The sequence below is a fragment of the Macaca fascicularis genome, chromosome 6 (genome assembly GCF_037993035.2).
Source record: "Macaca fascicularis isolate 582-1 chromosome 6, T2T-MFA8v1.1".
In the NCBI taxonomy this organism is placed as follows: Eukaryota; Metazoa; Chordata; class Mammalia; order Primates; family Cercopithecidae; genus Macaca; species Macaca fascicularis.
Window position 1 is genome coordinate 27,559,193 of NC_088380.1, and position 12,674 is coordinate 27,571,866.

The window sequence follows — 12,674 nt, forward strand, 5'->3', positions numbered from 1 at the left end:
ACTATTTATCAACAGATTTCAAGGAGAGTTTTATTTAGATAATACACATATGATTAAATAATATCTAGCTGATTAATAATGAATCACATCCATCCACATATGACTTAGTAGTTTATGCTTATTATTGATAATTGATTTACATTTAGAATCCAAATATGGTCCCTTGTTCTTCCCCACTAAAATAATTTGCAATATCACACCTTCTGAACATAATTAGTTAAATATTTTTAATAATCACTAGTGATGTGAAAACTTACTGTAAAAATTAAATAGCTGTCACTTTCAGCTTTTAGATTTCTCATACAAAAATTCTTACCTTGCCTACATATTGTGTGTCAGTACCTGTGTACTCTTCCAATAAGAAGAACTGATTCCACATCCAGCCACGCTTGGTGCGACGTAGCATTTTGCCATCATCTTTTGTCAGACCCACTATCTTTTTGCTTGATAAATAACTGTTAGGTTTTTCTTGTAATAGGATGGTATCAACTGTATGGAACATATAGGTCCAGATGAGTAATGGTATACAATGGTAAGTCCTCATTATCTGCAACTTCAGCTGGTTGTCAAATTCAATGTATTGTTTGTTTTTCCTAGAGAGTAAGGAGAAAAAAAAAATGACTGTATTAGCTTGAGTTTCACTTTCCCAGAACGTGTATACCGAAAAACTTATTCCAGACATTATTTAAATTTTCTTATGTACTATATGTACATTATATTTCTACATCAGTGAACGGTCATGAAAAACTCATTTATCACATAGATAAGTGGAAAGACATACATAGCTCAAGTAGACTAAGCAGGAATTTAGCAGCTAATTTAAGATTACTATAAAACAATCAGATACGTATTAATATTTTTGTAATTTAAAACACTAAATATTTTGAAAAATAAGCTCTACAGTATGCAAATTATCACAGCAAATGTCCCATAGTCCTTAAGACTAATAAAAGTAGAATGTTTATTAGCATATACATACATATATGAAATTACATATTTTAAAGAGAACTTCCCATAATCCATCATTTTTAGTAAACGGTTTTTCTACTCTGCTCCCTATCTTCCTCTTTATAATCCTTCTCCTCCATCAGGTTGAAATGTTGCCTCAAGGCAAATGATATGGTACCTAATATACTCAGGATTGTGTCTTGCAATATTTAGCACCATGTCGATCTTTTCCAATCAATAACTATTTTTCCAACAATTAATCTAGTAGGACACTCAAATTTATTTGAGACTGAGGAGTACATGCTCTAAATAAAAACATTTTACATGGTAATTAAGAACAAATTTATTTTCCTAAATAATAAGAAAAAAAATAGCATACAAAGTTGGTATTGCAAAATTAGATAACGCATGTTATCTATAGAATAATCTGATCCAGAATTTTGAAATAACATCTCCCTGTTAATATAATAAGTTGATTATTCTTGTATGAGGGTCATAGTTCATTTGATATTGCAGAATTAGTTTTATTTGTCATCAAATTGGTTTTAATTTGTATGATATTTAATTTAGAAGATGTAAGATGACAATGGCTATGATCTATTAAGCAATGGAAACTAATCTCAAACTAGTAGGCAAAAATGTCATTGGGTTATAAAATCAAATTAAGTGTTGAAAAGAAAATAATAAAAGGAGCAAAGAAGCACTTGGGCATTTCCTTATTATGAAAATTAGAATTAGGGGCTTGAGTATTATATTCTTTTGCTCTTCTCTGTCTCTCTCTCTCTCTCTCTCTCTCTCTCTCTCTCTCTCTCTCTCATTTTATCTCTCACCCTGACTAAACCTCCTCAACCTGAATAAATTGTGTGAGTGATAATATCTCCTGAACTCATATTTGAAATCTTCAATTTCAGAAAGCAACTGATAGTCTTTTCTAATTGGAGTTTTAAAAATCCTGGGAATGGGCTCCCATTTACCTGATTTAAGCCAGAAACCCAGTGTTGGACCAAGCATCTATGAATTCAGTAATGGGAATAACAAGGTATAAAGGTCAAATATAAGGATCTAGCTTGGATTTTTGCCTTAGTATCTGTGATATTTTCGAATACCGACCTATATCACTTGGTCTTAATTGGTACCGATCCACAAGGTGGTGTTGTTAATTGTATTTTAAACTTTTATCAATACAAAGTAATAGTCTTGTACATTACAATGACTTATTTTATTTTGAAGATAGCAAATCTGAGGCATGATGAATTTAAGTAGCATGACAAAAATCATACAGGTAATAAGTATTAGAACCAGGTTTCAGATACACAGTCTTAAACACCATTTTTAATATAAGACAATACCTGTAGAAGAGTTAGCACAGTGCTAGCACACAACTCAGCATATTAGCATTATCATCATGATCATCACAAGCATCATCATTATCATTGTCATCATCAAGCATGGTTGCCCCTACTATAGGCATAGAGATATAGGTCCAACTCAGCAGAAAGGAGAATGGTAAGTGAGAGGTGGTATTATAGATTCTTGCTATGGTCCAGAGCTACAGATTCTGTCCAACACATCTATGTACCTTAATTTCCATATCTATTATTTTAAAAATTGGTCACTCTTAGCTCTTAATACAAACATATGGTTACAAATATATGCTACTCTTAATACATACATATGATTAAACTCCAGAATTACAATAATCCAAAATTACACCATTTTTCAATGCCAAAATCTCAGGTTATGGTTATTATCATCAGCCTTTATGTGGCTATTTGTAATCCTGTAAACTATGGAATAATTGGTAAATTTGACCACAGCCAATATAAAACCCTGAATTAGATATCAGAAATTTACAATGTTAAATAATGCTTAGAAAAATGTGTAATGGAAGAGTAACACCTAGTGGTCACTGACCCAGAATACACTGTTTTGTAGCTCAATGATGCTGTAGTGGAAAATGAACAGTCAGAGAATCTCAAGGATAACTGTCATCTCATTGTGATACAACAAATTCCTTCGTTGACCGCACTGTTGACCCTGGTTTCTTCCCACTGGTAGAATTTGTTTTGATCATTGACCTTGCTTATAAGCCTTGCCAGAGAAATCAAAGGGTATTCTTTATTTTCTGGGGTCAGTTCTAACTATGATGCCCATTTTGTGTAGAACGTAGGCCTTTGAGTGGAACAATCTAGTTTTATTAGATGGGGCAATAGACTTAGGCAGGTGCTAGGATCCCATAGGCATCTATAAACTACAGTAAGAAATTCTCATTCATTTTCGGTGCGATTGAAAGCAGTTGGAAAATTTTAACATATGTTTAGAAAAGATCAATCTGGCACAGACTAGAAAATAGGTTAGAGGGCAGGAAAGGGATTTGGTTAAGAGAGAGATCAGTTAGGGTCTATTACTCTAGTCCAGTATGAGATGATGAAGGCATATAGAGAAGTGGTTTGAAGTAGACACTGAAACGCTGCTCAGATTCCCTTTCATCCTTTAATGTGGCCACACACCCACACTACATACACTACAGTTTTTCTATGTCTTTGCTTATAATGGTCTGCACCTGCAACTGTCTTTGAACAAGTTCCCTTGGCTACTGGAACCACTTTGCCCACATGGACAGGATGCCTAATGTGCCTCCAAGTTTACAAACATCTATAATATCCCATTGCCAGTATGTAACAGGTGCCGAAGTATGAAACCCAACATACTATTTACATTCTAGAGCTTTCCTACAGAATCGTAATGAAGCTGGGACTTTGATGCCTTTGTTTGGCTTCTTTTCCATCCGTGTCCTATTACTCCAATTAATCCTGCAATTTCTTACCTGGAACAAAATTTTCAACCAATCAATTACACACAAACCCTTGTCTCAGGGTTTGTTTCTGGGAAATCAGACCTAATATGTGGATCTAATTCACATATGTAGATATTCAAAAACATAGATATTATCATCTTATATATTGGTTATGGAGGGTGAAGAAAAAATAAATATAAGGTATAACTTCTAGATTATTTATGAACTAGGTGGATGACTGAGTGATTTCTTGAGTGTCATTTATATCAGGAGAAAAGCAGATCTATTGGAAAAATAAAGAATCCATTCTTTTCTTATTCTTGGTCAAAATAAAGAAGTAATTTTTATACTTCTATCACTAATACCATTTGGGCATAATTAAAAATAGGGAGCAAAGTGGTTCTAATGATTTTATACTATAACTTGAATACGTACACACACACATATATATTGCATATACATATGGATACATATACAGATAAATATATAAACGCATATGTACAAATGTATGTATGTATCATCAGGCATTGGATTCACATAAGCAGCGCGCAACCTAGATCCCTCACATGCGCAGCTCACAATAGGGTTTGCACTCCAATGGGAATCGAATGCTGCTGCTGATCTCAAAAGAGGCAGAGCTCAAGTGGTAATGCTCTCCTGCCTGCTGCTCACCTCCTGCTGTGCAGTCTGGTCCCTAACAGACCATGGACCAGTACTGGTTTGCAGACTGGGGGTTGAGGGACCCTGCTCAAGGTGATACTAATAGGAATGGAGCCATTGGGAGGTGATTATTTCACAGAGGTAGAGCTCTTATGAATGAGATGGTGCCCTTGTAAGAGACATGAGAGGGTTCTCTTGCCTTTTGATCATGTGAAGACACAGCAGAACAATGGCCATCTATGAACCAGGAAACTGACCCTCACCAGACACTAAATCTGCCATGCCTTGCTTGATGTTAGACTTCCCAGGCTTCAGCACTGTGAGAAATAAATTTCTGCTGTTTATAAGCCACCTAGTAAACCATAATTTGTTATAGCAGCACAAACTAAGATTAATACCAGAAGTGGTTTGCTACTATAACAAATATCTAAAAATGTGGAAGTGGCTTTGGAACTGGGTAATAATAGGTAAAGGCTGAGGGAGTTTTAAGGTGCATGCTAGAAAAAGTCTGCATTGCTGTGAATAGATCATTGAGGATGATTCTGGTGAGGTCACAGAAAGAAAAGAGAACAATCGAGAAATGCTTAATCTTCTTGAAGAATATCTAAATAATAGCCAGGAGTGGTGGCTCAAACCTGTAACCCTAGCACATTAGAAGGCCGAGGCAGGTGGATCATCTGAGGTCAAGAGTTCGAGACCAGCCTGATCAACATGGAGAAACCCTGTCTCTACTAAAAATACAAAATTAGCCTGGCATAGTGGCGCATGCCTGTAATCCCAGCTACTCGGGAGGCTAAGGCAGGAGAATCACTTGAACCCAGGAGGAGGAAGTTGCAGTGAGCCGAGATCATGCCATTGCACTGCAGCCTGGGCAGCAAGGGTGAAATTCCGACTCAAAAAAAAAAAAAAAAAAAAAAAAGAATATCTAAATAACGTGGTAACATGGAACAGAATGTTGATAGAAATATGGACAGTAAATGCCATTCTAGTGAACTTCCAGATGGAAACGGGGAACATGTTATTAGAAACTTGAGAAAAGGGTATCCTTGTTATAAAGTAGAAAAGTACTTGGCTAAATTGTATTTATGTTCTAGTGTTTTACAGAATGTAAAATTGGGGAGCAGTGAAATAGAATACATAGCTAAAGAGATTTCTAAGAAAATTGTTGAAGGAGCATCTTAGTTTCCCTTGAATGCTTATAGTAAAATGTGAGACACAAAAATTACTTAAAATGGAATTGTTTAGCAAGAATGAAGGAAAGTTTAAAGATTTGAAAAATTTTCAGGCTCTTCATATTACAAAAATGAGAAAATGTTTGAGAGAGAATACTAAAGGTGTGGCTAAGTGTCTTTTGATAAAGGTGTTAGTAGGGATGTGAACCATAGATTTAGTATGACACCCCAGGAAGAAAGCTGCCAGTTTGAACTGAAGAAGAAGGATATGGGAAGGAATGAAAGAAGGTTGATGGATTTCTTGGATTCTATAGGCCCGCTCCATATTATTCAGCTGCAAAAAAAAAAAAAAAAAAAAAAAAAAAAAAAAAAAAGGAACTATTATTCAAGACAAGAGAAGAATGACTCCAAAGATAATTCAGGTATGTGTTGTTGGTTTCAAAGGCGGGACCATTGCCTCACTTTCAACATGCCAGATGGCTTTTTCATAGAGTTTCAGGGTGGAGGTGGTCACCCAGAACCATGGGGATGGGACTGCTATGCCAGGAGGTTCAGAAAGTGAGACTACTGCCCCAGTGGACTTGGACTGCAGAGCACTAAGCCAAAGAGAATTATTCTCAAGGCTTAGGATCTCATGGAGTTTGCCTTGTTGGGTTTTAAACTTTCTTTGCACTTGTCATCCTTTCCTTCTTTCCTATTCCTCCCTTTTAGAAGAAGTATATTTATCTTATCATTGCTTATCACATTACTGTATTTTGAGAGTACATTGCTTGCTTGTAATCACTGGTTCATATGCAGAGAAAAATTTTATTCTGGATAAATAATACCTGTGTCTCATCCGTATCTTATTTACATGATATTAGATGAGATTTTGGACTTTATAGAGTTGATACTGGAATAAGTATAGACTTTGGGGGCTATTGGGATGAAATGAATGTGTTTTATATGTGAAAAGGACATGAATTTGGGGGGAACTAGGGTGGAATATTATAAACTAAATATTTGTGGCCCACGAAAATTCATATGCTAAAATCTTAACCCCCAAACTGATAGTATCAGGAGGTGGGGCCTTTTAGGAGATACTAGGGTTAGATTAGATCATGAGAGTGGAGCCTCTAATGATTAATTTATTCCTCTTAGAAGGACATGAAGATACCTGAGCTTTTCTTTTTTTCTCTCTCTCTCGGCTATGTGAAGATACAATGAGAAAATGGTTGTCTGTAAACCAGAAAGAGTGCTCTCATCAGACAGCAGACCTGCTGGTGCTTTGATCTTGGATTTTCCAGTTTCCAGAATTGTCAGAAATAAAAATTTGTGGTTTAAGCTACTTAGTCTGTGGTATCTTGATATAGCAGCACGGACTGACTAGAACAAAGTGATACTGCTCCCTGTGCGCCCACCTGAAGACCTCCCATGTGTTTTAAGCACTTGTTCAATTCATGGACTTCTTGCCTTTGCTCATGCTCTGAGCTGGGTCTATCTTATCTTGCTCATCCATAGCCATCTCCTCATTCCTTCAGTTTTTATATTATATTCTGTTTTGGAGGAAGTCTCTGAATAACCTTTTGAAAAATAGCTTACCCCGTTTTAGTCTCTATTGCTTTCTGTTATACCATCCATTCATTTCCTTCACATGATTTACCACAACTTTTATTATCTCTTTCATTTAATAGATTATATGCTTATTGACTTTTTCCACTAGTCTAAATGTAACACATATAGTGGTAAATAATTTGCTAATTATTGTGTCCTGCGTAAAAGTTATTGACATGCAGACTGCACTTAATATGTATTTGCAAAATTAATTGGTTAATTTATTAATGCCTGATGTAAATAATTACTAATTTGAGCCTGGGATCATGTATGACATTGACTTAACATTCCAGTGCATAAACAAACTGATAGAGAAATAGAAAGAGTTGAACTGGGAGAAAATAGGCCTTTAGAATACATTCGGGTTTTTTTTTTCCCCCTAACAAATGGGAAAAAATCTGCAGCGAGGTAGAGTAATTCTCATAAAAATTTGCATAGCATGAGATTCTGTATAAACTTCACAACATGATTGTTATAAATTACAAAATGTTTGCTTCAACTTTATAGTCCTTTGATGGTATATCTTCTTTATTTTTCTCATAATTCTTTCTAAATTTATTTCTTATTTAGGGAACGTCAGTGCAACTCTCTTGGGGCCAATTTAACACCTGTACATTCCTCTGCCTTTGGACAAAAGTGCACACCCAAAAGGATTTTCTGTTGTATTTTTATTTTAAAGATAGCAAGCTTTTTATCCTGTGGGATTTATTAAAAATTCTTCATATTATTATTCAATAGGAAAAAGCTGATTACTCAGTTTTCTCTGCCTAATTATTTGTCAGCATTAAATGCTTTGCATTTTAATCACATTTTTGTTGATAAATACATACTATCAGATGTACTATAAAGTACAATGTTTTAAATGTGGTTCAACTTTGATTTTGTAATCAGGGAACTCACTCGAATCTTGTTAACTTTAAAAACTGAAAATAGTTTCCTTATTATTCCTTTACTCTCTTAATTATATTCCAATTATATTTGAGAAAAATGACTATTAAATATTTGTATGTCAAAAAAGGTGCATTACTGTAATTAAATAGGATTTTCAGCATATAAAATACACATCTAAAATTAAATTATGTGCTTTCTCCTCTCTATAGCTATGCATATACAGTTGTAGAAGTTTTAACTCAGATAAGGTATTTTGATTATTCTAATCTTGTTCTTCAAAGTTTCTCAGATGAAATGTACAAATAACACAAGTGTTTATGATTAATTTTAATATTATAATACTATTTTGATCAATAATGAACTTCAACATACATTAATCTATTGATCTTGAAAATGCAAAACAAAACAAAACTGTGTGATACGGTCATATAATTTAAATATTTTTTCAAATGATATTTCTGATGTTTGGATAGATGAAACAAATTATTTCTCATCACCCAATAATTTTGTAGTTTTGGAAAATGTCATACATATGTTGTTTGATTCCTAGATTCCTGTGATTTTTCCAATATTCTGTTTTGTCTCTCATACGATTTGGGGAGACAAGTCTTGACAGCTTAGGTAAGCAAATAACACATATATAAAGAACACAGTCTATAAATATAAGTAACACTAAAATGAGGTATCATCTAAAATCAAATAACTTTGAGGGATATATGCTTAAATTTATTTTTTCTTATTAATTAACAGTGGTTACATTTATTATATAACCATATATGTGCACATGTATAAATGCATACATATTTAATCATTAGTTTGTTAAGCTTAATATCTATATCTCCTATCTATTGTCTATATATCTATACAGATTTATATATATAGATATATTCATATGGATATCTATATTTATATCTATAAATATATATAGATCTATATAGCTATCTGTATCTATATGTATAGATAACAAAATTGATATAGATATCTCTATAGATATAGATATGCTTTTTAAAACCATTTACTGAATTTTGAGAACTCTGTGCCCAAGTACTGGCATGTAATTTGGTATACTACCTTTATCCAAATTAATGGTGTAAAATTAGTTTAAAGAAAACAGAATTAGACAAATGAAATATGACCTGCCCCTTGATATAAGCAATCCTTGATGACTATCACCATCAAATGTCCAGCTTTAAAAATTCAGCTTCATGCCTTCCCTAAGGCAAAAAATCTAATATCAGAAAAGAAGCTCTTGAATGAGCTTTTGCTAATAGTCAATCAAAATAAAAATTACATCATATATTATTAAATATAATGATATGTATAGAATATATGAAATGATAGAATATAAAGATTCAAAAACAACCCATTGCCAGAATATGAGAAAATTAACTGTTGTCTACAGTGATGTTGGAGCTAGTTTAATAAACAAGGATCAATTACTTTCTGAGATACGTGTGTGTGTAAACATGTGTGTGTGTGTCTACACATATATATACACATATATATTTATATATATATAAACAAGTCCACTTTCAATTTAAAGGACAGAGGTAAGCAATTTTTCTGACAATATTGGATTGACCCCCTGAATGAGAAACCAGGGAATCAAAAAATTGTATATGGTCTTCCATTGCAAAGATGTCTGTCTTGGAGATGGCCAAGATACTATTATATCTATTGAATTAATACAGCCTTAGAATAAAACAGCACAAAGAAAAAATAGAAAATGGAGAGTGATATAATATTGGATATCTTTTAACTTGGACATATACCTTATGAGCAAATCATTCTAATCAGTGTCAGAGATGGAAAAACAACAGTTAGGAGAAAACTGTCTACGGTCCTGACATGTTTAAGATTTTTGGCTAAAAGGTATTAGTGGTGGAGCAAGTAGAATTTGTTATTATCACAGACAAATTTTTTTTTTTTTTTTTTTTTTTTTTATGAGATGGAATCCGCTATGTCACCAGCCTGGAGTCCTGTGGTGTGGTCTCAGCTCACCACAACCTCTGCCTCCTGGGTTCAAGTGATCCTCCTGCCTCAGACTCCTGAGTAGCTGGGGCTACAGGCGCCCGCCACCACATCCAGCTAATTTTTGTATTTTTAGTAGAGACAGGGTTTCACCGTGTTAGCCAGGATGGTCTCGATCTCTTGACCTCATGATCCGCCCTCCTCAACTTACCAAAGTGCTGGGATTACAGGATTGAGCCACTGTGCCTGGTCGGTTAATGTTTTTAAATACTAGAAACTGTAGAAAAGGTTTTAAAGTTGGTATGCCAAAATATGTAATATGGAACATGAAATTGGACTATAATAAAGCCAAGGGCATTCCACACCCAGCATATAAGCCCAAGTCCATGTGTTAACACTTGCCTTTGAGCAATAAGAAAAAAAACAATGACCAACAGGGCTTCTACACACAACAGATTGGGGTCTGTGAACCCATAGAAAATCGGAGGAAAAGGCCGGGCGTGGTGGCTCACGCCTGTAATCCCAGCACTTTGGGAAGCCGAGGTGGGCGGATCACAAGGTCAGGAGATCGAGACCATGGTGAAACCCCGTCTCTACTAAAAAATAGAAAAAATTAGCCGGGCGCAGGGGCGGGCGCCTGTAGTCCCAGCTACTCGGGAGGCTGAGGCAGGAGAATGGCGTGAACCCGGGAGGCGGAGCTTGCAGTGAGCCGAGATTGCGCCACTGCACTCCAGCCTGGGCGACAGAGCGAGACTCCGTCTCAAAAAAAAAAAAAAAAAAAAAAAAAAAAAAAAAAAAAGAAAATCGGAGGAAAATAAAGCTTTACAAGGGAAGGAGCAAATAAGCTGATGTAAAAGACAGAAGTATTCAGTTTCACCACATCCTACCATCTGAGTGGCCTTCCCTTAAGATTACAGAAGATTTTATGATAAATGAGTCAATATCATTAATATATTAAAAAGTTATTAAAAATGGGAACAAAATAAGATATATATCTACGTCTTTTAAAAATATACGAGGCCAGGCGCGGTGGTTCACGCCTGTAATCCCAGCACTTTGGGAGGCCAGGAGATCGAGACCATCCTGGCAAACATGGTGAAACCCTGTCTCTACTAAAAATACAAATATTAGCTGGGCGTGGTGGTGTGCACCTGTGGTTCCAGCTACTCGGGAGGCTGAGGCAAGGGAATCACCTGAACCCAGGAAGCAGAGGTTGCAGTGAGCCATGATTGTGCCACTGCCCTCTAGCCTGGTGACAGGGCAAGACTCTGTCAAAAAAAAAAAAAAGGGGGGGAAATAAATACACATGAGCTATAATATTCATTCTCCAAAGTTAATACAAATCATGCCATATGCAATGACTTCTTCTCTTCATACGAGGATAGCAGTGAGTTAAACAGAGACTCTTGTTCAAAAGAGATGGTGACAGAAGAAAAACAAGCAATAAATTTAATGGCAAATGTTACCAAGTGTTATGAATAAAAACAGAGAAAAATAATTTCCAAACTTACTATATAGTTTAAGTAATCATTATAGCATGGTATTGCTGAAAGAACAGATGATAGGGTCATTGAATAGAATAGAGACCAGAATTAGACCCACACAAATATTGTCAACTCTCATTTGACAAAGGGACAAAGGCAATTCAATGCAGAAAGAATAATCTTCTCAACAAATAGTGCTGAAAACACTGAGCGTCAATATGCAAAAAAAAAAAAGAAAGAAAGAAAGAAAATAAATAGATACAGAGAGCTTTTACTTTTTCACTTGAAGTAACACAAAATGGATCCTAGTTATAAATCTAAAATTACGAATTTTATTTATTTTCCAATCGTGTAGAAGGCTTTTCCAGAGGACAAAAGGACTTTGTCTTCACAGGAAACAAATCCTATCCTTTGCTTTATGATGCAGATACAAATATTACAAAATTTCTTGAAGAAAATGCTAAAGAATATCTTAGTGACCTTGGGTTTGGCAGTGAGTTTTAGAAAAAACTCCAAATGCCAAAAGTATCTTGGGTCTGACTATGAATTTTAGATATAACACCAAAAGTATGATTCATTAAAAAAAAATTGATAACACAGATTCTATTAAAATTGAAAACCTATTTTTTGTGTAAAACAGTGTTAAGAGAGTGGAAAGATAAGGCAGACTGGAAGAAAATATTTGTAACATATATCTGATAAGGACTTTTATCTAAAATATACAAAGAACACTGAAAACTCTACAATAAGAATACAAAAATATCAACGAAAGTTCTGCAAAGATACCTTATCAAAGAAGATATACATATGACAAATAAGCACAAAAATGTTCCAAATGATTTGCAGTTAGTGAATTGCAAATTAAAGCAGGATGCTATGACATACCCATTATATTTGAACGGTGAAAATCCAAAAATTGAGAATCTCAAATGCTGTCATGAATATGGAGTGACAGTAACTCTTTTGCTGCTGATGAGAATGCAAAATGGTACTGCTACTTTGGAAAACTCTTTGGAAGATTCTACACACCTACACACTCAATAAAACAAAGATACTATATTGATGTGTTTTAAAGGGATATAGGATGAATCAATCACAGTGACCAAAGTTGGAACAACTTAAGCCCCAGTTAAGCTTTCTAGTAAACCATAAAACATA

General features: G+C 34.7%; 1 protein-coding gene across 2 annotated transcripts in view; it reads right to left on the minus strand.

The window, feature by feature from the left end:
- The window catches only part of CDH9 (cadherin 9), a 165,129-nt gene that overhangs the window by 114,316 nt on the left and 38,139 nt on the right, over window positions 1-12,674 (minus strand). For both annotated transcript variants that reach the window (XR_012414515.1, XM_005556631.4), the window contains exon 2: window positions 317-593. Coding sequence is in view for 1 of the 2 variants with exons in the window: in XM_005556631.4 (XP_005556688.2) it covers window positions 317-544 (228 nt within the window). In the remaining variant the exon portion in view is untranslated. The remainder of the gene's footprint in view (window positions 1-316; window positions 594-12,674) is intronic.